A 14000-nucleotide genomic window follows, 5' to 3' on the forward strand; every position below is an offset into this window, starting at 1 on the left:
GACGTGGGTGTGACATGTCTGACGGGTGTGACGTGTCTGACGTGGTGTGTGTGCGCGTGTGTGTGTGACATGTCTGACGTGTGTGTGACGTGTCTGACGGTGTGACGTGTGTGACGTGTGTGACGGTGTGTCTGACGTGTCTGACGGTTCGACGGTGTGACGTGTGTCTGACGGTGTCTGACGGTCTGACGCGGTGTGACGTGTGTGACGTGTCTGGCGTGTCTGACGGTGTGTGACGCGTGTGTGACGGGTGTGTGACGGTGTGTGACGGTGTGCTGACGGGTCGTGACGTGTCTGACGGTGTGTGTGACGCGGTCTGACGGTGTGACGGTGTGACGGTGTGTGACGTGTGTCTGACGCGTGTGACGTGTGTGACGGTGTGTGACGGGTGTGTGACGGTGTCGACGGTGTGTGACGTGTCTGACGGTGTGTTTGACGGTGTGTGACGTGTCTGACGGTGTGTGACGTGTGTGTGACGTGTTCGACGGTGTGTGACGCGGTGTGTGACGTGTGTGACGCGTGTGTGTGCCGCGGTGTGTGTGCCGTGTGTGTGTGACGTGTGTGTGTGACGTGTGTGTGTGCCGTGTGTGTGTGCCGTGTGTGTGCCGTGTGTGTGTGACGTGTGTGTGTGCCGTGTGTGTGTGTGCCGTGTGTGTGTGACGTGTGTGTGCCGTGTGTGTGTGTGACGTGTGTGTGACGTGTGTGTGACGTGTCCCCGTCAGGACTCCAGATCTGGGTTACAGCTTTGACACGAACTCTGGCCGAGTCTTCAACTACTTCACGTACGGAGTGGCCTGTTCAGAGGTGGAGATCGACTGTCTGACCGGAGCTCACAAGGTGGGAACTTCATGGAACCGTGTTTAAACAATGCTGACTTAAATATGAAGACTCTAGATATATACATCTATATATATATATATAGATATATCTCTCTCTATATATTATACTTACACACACACACACACACTTACACACACACACACACTACATACACACACACACACCCACACTTACACACACACACACACACACACACTTACAAACACACACCCACACACTTACACACACACACACCTAAACACACACTTGCACACACACACACACACACACACACACACACACACACACACACACACACACACACACATACACACACACACACACACACACTTCACACACACGACACTTACACACACACACACTATACACACATCACACACACACACACCCTACACACACACTACAAACCCCACACATAAACACACACACACTTACACACACACACACCCAAACACACACTCACACACACACACACACACATACACACACACACACACACTTACACACACACACATGCACACACACTTACACACACACACACACACACACACACACACACTCACACACTTACACATATAATAATATTATTATTATAATGTCTGATATTTGTGAAGAACCTGAGTACCACGATAGTGATGGACGTCGGTCACAGCCTCAACCCTGCTATCGACATCGGACAGGTGAGTCAGTCTACGTCTTCAACACCAGAGCAGGGGGAATGAGAGGGGGAAACACCAGAGCAGGGGGGGAATGAGAGGGGGGGAAACACCAGAGCAGGGGGAATGAGAGGGGGAAACACCAGAGCAGGGGGAATGAGAGGGGGGAACACCAGAGCAGGGAGAATGAGAGGGGGGAAACACCAGAGCAGGGGGGAATGAGAGGGGGGACACCAGAGCAGGGGGAATGAGAGGGGGGAAACACCAGAGCAGGGGGGAATGAGAGGGGGGAACACCAGAGCAGGGGGAATGAGAGGGGGGGGAAACACCAGAGCAGGGGGGAATGAGAGGGGGGGAACACCAGAGCAGGGGGGAATGAGAGGGGGGAACACCAGAGCAGGGGGAATGAGAGGGGGGGAAACACCAGAGCAGGGGGGAATGAGAGGGGGGAAACACCAGAGCAGGGGGAATGAGAGGGGGGAACACCAGAGCAGGGGGGAATGAGAGGGGGAACACCAGAGCAGGGGGGAATGAGAGGGGGGAACACCAGAGCAGGGGGAATGAGAGGGGGGAAACACCAGAGCAGGGGGAATGAGAGGGGACTAGAGCAGGGGGGAATGAGAGGGGGGACACCAGAGCAGGGGGGAATGAGAGGGGGGAATGAGAGGGGGGGACACCAGAGCAGGGGGAATGAGAGGGGGGAACACCAGAGCAGGGGGGAATGAGAGGGGGGAACACCAGAGCAGGGGGGAATGAGAGGGGGAACACCAGAGCAGGGGGGAGACACCAGAGCAGGGGGAATGAGAGGGGGAACACCAGAGCAGGGGGAATGAGAGGGGGGACACCAGAGCAGGGGGAATGAGAGGGGGGACACCAGAGCAGGAGGAATGAGAGGGGAGACGCCAGGTGCAATATTTGACAATCCATAATTATTTATTATTTTTTCTGGGTTACCTGTGTGTGTGTGTGTCTGTCTCTGTGTGTGTGTGTGTCTGTCTGTCTCTGTGTGTGTGTGTGTCTGTGTGTGTCTGTCTCTGTGTGTGTGTGTGTGTGTGTGTGTGTGTGTGTGTGTGTGTGTGTGTGTGTGTGTGTGTGTCTGTCTCTGTGTGTGTGTGTGTGTCTCTGTGTGTATATATGTGTGTGTGTGTGTGTGTGTGTCTGTCTGTGTGTGTCTGTGTGTGTGTGTGTGTGTCTGTGTGTGTGTGTGTGTGTCTGTGTGTGTGTGTGTGTGTGTGTGTGTGTGTGTGTGTGTGTCTGTGTGTGTGTGTGTGTCTGTCTCTGTGTGTGTGTGTGTGTGTGTGTGTGTGTGTGTCTGTCTGTGTGTGTGTGTGTCTGTGTGTGTGTCTGTGTGTGTGTCTGTGTGTGTGTCTGTGTGTGTGTGTGTCTGTCTCGTGTCTGTCTGTGTGTGTGTCTGTCTGTGTGTCTGTGTGTCTCTGTGTGTGTGTGTGTGTCTCTGTGTCTGTGTGTCTCTGTGTCTGTGTGTGTGTGTGTCTCTGTGTGTGTGTGTGTGTGTGTGTCTGTCTCTGTGTGTGTGTGTGTGTGTCTGTGTGTCTGTCTGTCTGTCTCTGTGTGTGTGTGTGTGTGTGTGTCTGTGTGTGTCTGTCTCTGTGTCTCTGTGTGTGTGTGTGTCTGTCTCTGTGTGTCTGTGTGTGTCTGTCTGTGTGTCTCTGTCTCTGTGTGTGTGTCTGTCTCTGTGTGTCTGTCTCTGTGTGTGTGTGTGTGTCTGTCTCTGTGTGTGTGTGTGTGTGTGTGTGTGTGTGTGTGTGTGTGTGTGTGTCTCCTCAGGTGGAGGGGGGCTTCCTCCAGGGTCTGGGTCTCTTCACCCTGGAGGAGCTGCATTATTCCCCCCGTGGCGTCCTCCTGACTCGGGGTCCTGGTTCCTATAAGATCCCGGCGTTTGGGGACATTCCCACGCAGCTCACCGTCTCGCTGCTCCGGGACGCACCAAACGACAAGGCTATCTTCGCCTCCAAGGTATCACACACACACACACACACACACACACACACACACACACACACACACACACACACATCCAGTGATTGGAGTGTTTGAGCAGAACTGCAGACATTGTTGTGTGTTGTTTGTTGTGTGTTGTGTGTTGTGTGTTGTGTGTCTGCAGGCTGTGGGCGAGCCTCCTCTCTTTCTGGCGGCGTCGGTTTTCTACGCCATCAAAGACGCCATCACCGCTGCCCGGGTGGAGTCAGGCGTTAGCGGTCCCTTCAGGCTGGACAGCCCCGCCTCGGCCGAGAGGATCCCGCACCGCCTGCTGCGACAGATTCACCAAACTGGTACCACATGTTGTTTGGCTCTCTGTCAGTAATCAGATTACAAATGCTGGACCAATCAGGGATGAGCATGGCACCAATGTCTGATATTTGTGAAGAACCTGAGTACCACGATAGTGATGGACGTCGGTCACAGCCTCAACCCTGCTATCGACATCGGACAGGTGAGTCAGTCCCACGTCTTCAACACCAGAGCAGGGGGAATGAGAGGAGGAACACCAGAGCAGGGGAGGGAATGAGAGGGGGGAACACCAGAGCAGGGGGAAATGAGAGGGGGAACACCAGAGCAGGGGAATGAGGAGAGAATGAGAGGGGGAACACCAGAGCAGGGGGAATGAGAGAGGGAACACCAGAGCAGGGGGAATGAGAGGGGGACACCAGAGCAGGGGGAATGAGAGGTGGGAACACCAGAGCAGGGGGGAATGAGAGGGGGAAACACCAGAGCAGGGGGAATGAGAGGGGGGACACCAGAGCAGGGGAGAATGAGAGGGGGAATGAGAGGGGGGAGACACCAGAGCAGGGGGGGAATGAGAGGGGGAAACACCAGAGCAGGGGGAATGAGAGGGGGGAACACCAGAGCAGGGGGGAATGAGAGGGGACACGAGAGAGATGACACCAGAGCAGGGAGGGAATGAGAGGGGGGACACCAGAGCAGGGGGGAATGAGAGGGGCGAAACGAGAGGGGAGACACCAGAGCAGGGGGAATGAGAGGGGGGAACACCAGAGCAGGGGGAATGAGAGACACCAGAGCAGGGGGAATGAGAGAGGGAATGAGAGGGGGACACCAGAGCAGGGGAATGAGAGGGGAACACCAGAGCAGGGGGAATGAGAGGGGGAGACACAGAGCAGGGGGAATGAGAGGGAACACAGGGCAGGGGAATGAGAGGGGGAACACCAGAGCAGAATAGAGCAGAGAGGGGGAACACCAGAGCAGGGGGAATGAGAGGGGAGACACCCAGAGCAGGGGGAATGAGAGGTGGAGACACCAGAGCAGGGGGAATGAGAGGGGGAACACACCAGAGCAGGGGGAATGAGAGGGGAAACACCAGGTGCAATATTTGACAATCCATAATTATTTATTATTTTTTTTATTTGTGTTCTGGGTTACCTGTGTGTGTGTGTGTGTGTGTGTGTGTGTGGTCTGTCTGTCTCTGTGTGTGTGTGTGTGTGTGTGTGTCTGTCTGTGTGTGTGTGTCTATGTGTGTGTGTCTGTGTGTGTGTGTGTGTCTGTCTGTGTGTGTGTGTGTCTGTGTGTGTGTGTCTGTGTGTGTGCTGTGTTTGTCTGTGTGTGTGTGTGTGTGTGTGTCTGTCTGTCTCTGTGTGTGTGTGTGTGTGTGTGTGTGTGTCTGTGTGTGTGTGTCTGTCTGTGTGTGTGTGTGTGTGTGTGTGTGTGTGTGTGTGTGTGTGTGTGTCTCTGTGTGTCTGTGTGTGTGTCTGTCTCTGTGTGTGTGTGTGTGTCTCTGTGTGTGTGTGTGTGTGTCTCGTGTGTGTGTGTCTCTGTGTGTGTGTCTGTGTGTGTGTGTCATGTGTGTGTGTGTGTGTGTGTGTGTGTGTGTCTGTTTGTCTGTGTGTGTGTGTGTGTGTCTGTCTGTCTCTGTGTGTGTGTGTGTGTGTGTGTGTGTGTGTCTGTGTGTGTGTGTCTGTCTGTGTGTGTGTCTGTGTGTGTGTGTGTCTGTCTCTGTGTGTCTGTCTGTGTGTGTGTGTGTGTGTCTGTCTCTGTGTGTGTGTGTGTCTGTCTCTGTGTGTGTGTGTGTGTCTCTGTCTCTGTGTGTGTGTGTGTGTCTCTGTCTGTCTGTGTGTGTGTGTGTGTCTGTCTCTGTGTGTGTGTGTGTCTGTCTCTGTGTGTGTGTGTGTGTGTGTGTGTGTGTGTGTGTGTGTGTGTGTCTCTGTGTCTGTGTGTATGTCTGTCCCTGTCTCTGTGTGTGTCTGTTCTGTGTGTGTGTGTGTGTGTGTGTGTGTCTCCTCAGGTGGAGGGGGCTTCCTCCAGGGTCTGGGTCTCTTCACCCTGGAGGAGCTGCATTATTCCCCCCGTGGCGTCCTCCTGACTCGGGGTCCTGGTTCCTATAAGATCCCGGCGTTTGGGGACATTCCCACGCAGCTCACCGTCTCGCTGCTCCGGGACGCACCAAACGACAAGGCTATCTTCGCTCCAAGGTATCACACACACACACACACACACACACACACACACACACACACACACACACACACACACACATCCAGTGATTGGAGTGTTTGAGCAGAACTGCAGACATTGTTGTGTGTTGTTTGTTGTGTGTTGTGTGTTGTGTGTTGTGTGTCTGCAGGCTGTGGGCGAGCCTCCTCTCTTTCTGGCGGCGTCGGTTTTCTACGCCATCAAAGACGCCATCACCGCTGCCCGGGTGGAGTCAGGCGTTAGCGGTCCCTTCAGGCTGGACAGCCCCGCCTCGGCCGAGAGGATCCGCACCGCCTGCTGCGACAGATTCACCAAACTGGTACCACATGTTGTTTGGCTCTCTGTCAGTAATCAGATTACAAATGCTGGACCAATCAGGGATGAGCATGGCACCAATCAGGGGTACAAATTGTCAACATTTTGGCGTATTATTTCTGATATTTTGGCATATTTTTTTGGACATTTTGGCGTATTATTTCTAACATTTTGGCGTATTATTTCTGATATTTTGGCGTATTATTTCTGATATTTTGGCGTTATATTTCTGACATTTTGGCGTATTTTTTCTGACATTTTGGCATATTTTTTCTGACATTTTGGCATATTTTTTTGGACATTTTGGCATATTATTTCTGACATTTTGGCGTATTATTTCTAACATTTTGGCATATTTTTTCTGACATTTTGGCATATTTTTTCTGACATTTTGGCGTATTATTTCTGACATTTTGGCATATTTTCTCTGACATTTTGGCATATTTTTTTGAACATTTTGGCATATTTTTTTGACATTTTGGCGTATTATTTCTGACATTTTGGCATATTATTTCTGACATTTTGGCATATTTTTTTGAACATTTTGGCATATTTTTTCTGACATTTTGGCGTATTATTTCTGACATTTTGGCATATTTTTTTGAACATTTTGGCGTATTTTTTCTGACATTTTGGCGTATTATTTCTGACATTTTGGCATATTTTTTCTGGACATTTTGGCGTATTATTTCTGACATTTTGGCATATTTTTTCTGACATTTTGGCGTATTATTTCTGACATTTTGGCATATTTTTTTTGACATTTTGGCATATTTTTTCTGACATTTTGGCGTATTTTTCCTGACATTTTGGCGTATTATTCCTGACATTTTGGCGTATTTTTCCTGACATTTTGGCGTATTATTCCTGACATTTTGGCATATTATTCCTGACATTTTGGCGTATTTTTCCTGACATTTTGGTTGTCTTCTGATATTTTAAACTCCTGATCATAGCGATATTATTTTCTCTGTTGCAGTGTCCTCCGGCAGACCCTGGCACCTTCACCCCCTGGTCTGTTCAGGTCTAGGACCAGAGAGAGACCTCCTCCCACCCTTATATATACATATATAAAGATATATATAAGGATATATATAGTCACATTTTAACATGTTGTCATAACACACGTTCATTTCATGATTGAAATAGTCTAACAGCTCATAAATACATTAAAGAATTACTGACCAGCTTTATTATACCAACCTGTTCTTAAAAGGGTTGATTGGATAACATGTCAGATATGATGTTGATTATTGCATTGTTTGATGAAATAAAACTTTTATAATCACATTTTGCTGGACGTTTATTTCTATAACGACGTTATAACCTGCGTCCCAAAGTAATGTTTTAATCCACATGACTAAATGATAAACTGCTATTCTTTATTACATCACAACATCTCCACATCCTGTACTGGCTGATTCATTAGTGGTGGCTGCTGCTCCAAAACTGGCTGAAAACTGACTGTATAACTGACTATAACTGACTATAACTGACTATAACTGACTATAACTGACTATAACTGACTGTATAACTGACTGTATAACTGACTATAACTGACTATAACTGGCTGTATAACTGACTATAACTGACTATAACTGACTGTATAACTGACTATAACTGACTATAACTGACTATAACTGACTATAACTGACTATAACTGACTATAACCGACCGTATAACTGACTATAACTGACTATAACCGACTGTATAACTGACTATAACCGACTATAACTGACCGTATAACTGGCTGCATAACCGACTATAACTGACTGTATAACTGACTGTATAACTGACTATAACTGACTATAACCGACTATAACTGACGTATAACTGACTGTATAACTGACTATAACTGACCGTATAACTGACTGCATAACTGACTATAACTGACTGTATAACTGACCGTATAACCGACTGTATAACTGACTATAACTGACTGTATAACTGACTGCATAACTGACCATAACTGACCGTATAACCGACTATAACCGACTATAACTGACCGTATAACCGACTGATAACCGACCGTATAACTGACCATAACTGACTGATACCGACTATAACTGACTGCATAACCGACTGTATAACCGACTGATAACCGACCGTATAACCGACTATAACTGACCGACTATAACCGACCGTAACCGACCGTATAACTGACTGTATAACCGACCATAACCGACCGTATAACCGACTGCATAACTGACTATAACCGACTATAACCGACTGTATAACCGACTGCATAACTGACTCATAACTGACCGTATAACCGACTGTATAACCGACTGCATAACCGACTATAACTGACTGTATAACTGACTGTATAACCGATCTGTATAACTGACCGTATAACTGACTGTATAACCGGCTGATAACCGACCGTATAACCGACTGTATAACTGACCATAACCGACTGTATAACTGACCGTATAACCGACTATAACCGACCGTATAACTGACTATAACTGACCGTATAACCGACTATAACCGACTGATAACCGACTATAACCGACTATAACCGACCGTATAACCGACTGTATAACTGGCTGATATAACTGACCGTATAACCGACCGTATAACTGACTGTATAACTGACTGTATAACTGACTATAACTGACTGTATAACTGACTATAACCGACTGCATAACCGGCTGTATAACCGACCATAACCGACCGTATAACTGACTGTATAACTGACTGTATAACTGACTATAACTGACTGTATAACTGACTATAACGACTGTATAACTGACTGTATAACTGGCTGATAAACTGACTGTATAACTGACTGCATAACTGACCATAACCGACCGTATAACCGACTATAACCGACTATAACCGACTATAACCGACTGTATAACTGACTGATAACTGACTGTATAACTGACCGTATAACTGACTGTATAACTGACTATAACCGACCGTATAACCGACTATAACCGACTATAACTGACCGTATAACTGACTGTATAACTGACTGTACAACTGACTATAACCGACCGTATAACTGACTATAACTGACTATAACTGACTGCATAACTGACTGTATAACTGACTATAACTGACTATAACTGACTGTATAACTGACTGTATAACTGACTATAACTGACCGTATAACCGACTGCATAACCGACTATAACCGACCGTATAACTGACCGTATAACTGACTGTATAACTGACTATAACTGACTGTATAACTGACTGTATAACTGACTATAACTGACTGTATAACTGACTCATAACCGACTATAACTGACTGTATAACTGACTGTATAACTGGCTGCATAACCGACTATAACTGACTGTATAACTGACTGTATAACCGACTATAACTGACTGTATAACTGACTATAACTGGCTGTATAACTGACTGTATAACCGACTGTATAACTGACTGCATAACCGACTATAACTGACTGTATAACTGACTGTATAACTGACTGTATAACTGACTATAACCGACCGTATAACTGGCTGCATAACTGACTGTATAACCGACTGTATAACTGACTATAACTGACTGTATAACTGACTATAACTGACTGTATAACCGACTGTATAACTGACTGTATAACTGGCTGTATAACTGACTATAACTGACTATAACCGACTATAACCGACTGCATAACCGACTATAACTGACTGTATAACTGACTGCATAACTGACTGCATAACTGACTATAACTGACTGTATAACTGACCGTATAACTGACTATAACGATCATAACCGACTGCATAACCGACTGATAACTGATCTGTATAACTGACTGTATAACTGACTATAACTGACTATAACCGACTGTATAACTGACTATAACCGACCGTATAACTGACTGTATAACTGACTGTATAACCGACTATAACTGACTATAACTGACTGTACAACTGACTGTATAACTGACTATAACTGACTGTATAACTGACTGTATAACTGACTGTATAACTGACTATAACTGACTGTATAACTGACCGTATAACTGACTGTATAACTGACTGCATAACTGACTGTATAACTGACTATAACCGACTGTATAACTGACTGTATAACTGACTATAACTGACTGTATAACTGACTGTATAACTGACTATAACTGACTATAACTGACTATAACCGACTATAACTGACTATAACTGACTGCATAACTGACTATAACTGACTGTATAACTGACTGTATAACTGACTGTATAACCGACTGTATAACTGACTGCATAACTGACTATAACCGACTGTATAACTGACTATAACTGACTGTATAACTGACTATAACTGACTGTATAACTGACGTAACTGACTATAACTGACTGTATAACTGACCGTATAACTGACTATAACTGACTGTATAACTGACTGTATAACTGACTGTATAACTGACTATAACTGACTGTATAACTGACTGTATAACTGACTGTATAACTGACTATAACTGACTGTATAACTGACTGTATAACTGACTGTATAACTGGCTGTATAACTGACTATAACTTGACTATAACTGACTGTATAACTGGCTGTATAACTGACTATAACTGACTATAACTGACTGTATAACTGTCTGTATAACTGACTATAACTGACTGTATAACTGACTATAACTGACTATAACTGACTGTATAACTGACTATAAATGACTGTATAACTGACTGTATAACTGACTGTATAACTGACTATAACTGACTATAACTGACTAACTGACTATAACTTGACTATAACTGACTGTATAACTGACTATAACTGACTATAACTGACTGTATAACTGACTGTATAACTGACTATAACTGACTACAACTGACTGTATAACTGACTATAACTGACTACAACTGACTGTATAACTGACTATAACTGACTACAACTGACTGTATAACTGACTATAACTGACTATAACTGACTGTATAACTGACTATAACTGACTATAACTGGCTGTATAACTGACTATAACTGGCTGTATAACTGACTATAACTGACTGTATAACTGACTGTATAACTGACTATAACTGACTGTATAACTGACTATAACTGGCTATAACTGACTATAACTGGCTGTATAACTGACTATAACTGACTGTATAACTGACTATAACTGACTGTATAACTGACTGTATAACTGGCTGTATAACTGACTATAAATGACTGTATAACTGGCTCTATAACTGACTATAACTGACTATAACTGACTGTATAACTGACTATAACTGACTATAACTGACTGTATAACTGACTATAAATGACTGTATAACTGACTGTATAACTGACTATAACTGACTATAACTGACTATAACTGACTGTATAACTGACTATAACTGACTGTATAACTGACTGTATAACTGACTGTATAACTGACTATAACTGACTGTATAACTGACTATAACTGACTATAACTGACTGTATAACTGACTATAACTGACTATAATTGACTATAACTGACTGTATAACTGACTATAACTGACTATAACTGACTATAACTGACTGTATAACTGGCTTTAACTAACTATAACTGACTGTATAACTGACTGTATAACTGACTATAACTGACTGTATAACTGACTGTATAACTGACTATAACTGGCTGTATAACTGACTATAACTGGCTGTATAACTGACTATAACTGGCTGTATAACTGACTATAACTGACTATAACTTGACTGTATAACTGACTATAACTGTCTGTATAACTGACTATAACTGACTGTATAACTGACTGTATAACTGACTATAACTGACTGTATAACTGACTATAACTGACTGTATAACTGACTGTATAACTGACTATAACTGACTATAACTGACTATAACTGACTATAACTGACTGTATAACTGACTATAACTGACTATAACTGACTGTATAACTGACTATAACTGACTGTATAACTGACTATAACTGACTATAATTGACTGTATAACTGACTGCATAACTGACTGTATAACTGACTATAACTGACTATAACTGACTGTATAACTGACTATAACTGACTATAACTGACTGTATAACTGACTGTATAACTGACTGTATAACTGACTATAACTGACTGTATAACTGACTGTATAACTGACTATAACTGACTATAACTGGCTGTATAACTGACTATAACTGACTGTATAACTGACTGTATAACTGACTATAACTGGCTGTATAACTGACTGTATAACTGGCTGTATAACTGACTATAACTGACTGTATAACTGACTGTATAACTGTCTGTATAACTGACTATAACTGACTATAATTGACTGTATAACTGACTGTATAACTGACTGTATAACTGACTATAACTGACTATAACTGACTATAACTGACTGTATAACTGACTATAACTGACTGTATAACTGACTGACTATAACTGACTGTATAACTGACTATAACTGACTATAACTGCTATAACTGACTATAACTGACTATAACTGACTGTATAACTGACTGTATAACTGACTATAATTGACTGTATAACTGACTATAACTGACTGTATAACTGACTGTATAACTGACTATAACTGACTGTATAACTGACTATAACTGACTGTATAACTGTCTGTATAACTGACTATAACTGACTATAATTGACTGTATAACTGACTGTATAACTGACTGTATAACTGACTATAACTGACTATAACTGACTATAATTGACTGTATAACTGACTGTATAACTGACTATAACTGACTGTATAACTGACTATAACTGACTATAATTGACTGTATAACTGACTGTATAACTGACTATAACTGACTGTATAACTGACTGTATAACTGACTATAACTGACTATAACTGACTATAACTGACTGTATAACTGACTATAATTGACTGTATAACTGACTGTATAACTGACTATAACTGACTATAACTGACTATAACTGACTATAACTGACTATAACTGTCTGTATAACTGACTGTAACTGACTATAATTGACTGTATAACTGACTGTATAACTGACTATAACTGACTGTATAACTGACTGTATAACTGACTGTATAACTGACTATAACTGACTGTATAACTGACTGTATAACTGACTGTATAACTGACTGTAACTGACTGTATAACTGACTATAACTGACTGTATAACTGACTGTATAACTGACTATAACTGACTATAACTGACTGTATAACTGACTATAACTGACTATAACTGACTGTATAACTGACTATAACTGACTATAACTGACTGTATAACTGACTGTATAACTGGCTGTATAACTGACTATAACTGACTATAACTGACTATAACTGACTGTATAACTGACTATAACTGGCTATAACTGACTATAACTGACTATAACTGACTATAACTGACTGTATAACTGACTATAACTGGCTATAACTGACTATAACTGACTATAACTGACTGTATAACTGACTATAACTGACTGTATAACTGGCTTTAACTGACTGTATAACTGACTATAACTGACTATAACTGACTGTATAACTGACTATAACTGACTATAACTGACTGTATAACTGACTATAACTGACTGTATAACTGACTATAACTGACTGTATAACTGACTATAACTGACTGTATAACTGACTATAACTGACTGTATAACTGACTATAACTGACTGTATAACTGACTATAACTGACTGTATAACTGACTATAACTGACTGTATAATTGACTATAACTGACTGTATAACTGACTATAACTGACTGTATAACTGACTATAACTGACTGTATAACTGACTGTATAACTGACTGTATAACTGACTGTATAACTGACTATAACTGACTGTATAACTGTCTG

General features: G+C 43.3%; 1 protein-coding gene across 1 annotated transcript in view; it reads left to right on the top strand.

Moving 5' to 3' along the window:
• LOC144524873 (xanthine dehydrogenase/oxidase-like) overlaps window positions 1-7544 on the top strand; it is a 25087-nt gene extending 17543 nt beyond the window's left edge. Inside the window, exons 15-19 of the mRNA XM_078261387.1 lie at window positions 723-837; window positions 1455-1520; window positions 3282-3470; window positions 6091-6258; window positions 7234-7544. Coding sequence (XP_078117513.1) covers window positions 723-837; window positions 1455-1520; window positions 3282-3470; window positions 6091-6258; window positions 7234-7284 — 589 coding nt within the window. The 3' untranslated portion in view covers window positions 7285-7544. The remainder of the gene's footprint in view (window positions 1-722; window positions 838-1454; window positions 1521-3281; window positions 3471-6090; window positions 6259-7233) is intronic.
• Window positions 7545-14000: the final 6456 nt, after the last annotated feature.

Source organism: Sander vitreus, chromosome 10 (assembly GCF_031162955.1).
Source record: "Sander vitreus isolate 19-12246 chromosome 10, sanVit1, whole genome shotgun sequence".
In the NCBI taxonomy this organism is placed as follows: Eukaryota; Metazoa; Chordata; class Actinopteri; order Perciformes; family Percidae; genus Sander; species Sander vitreus.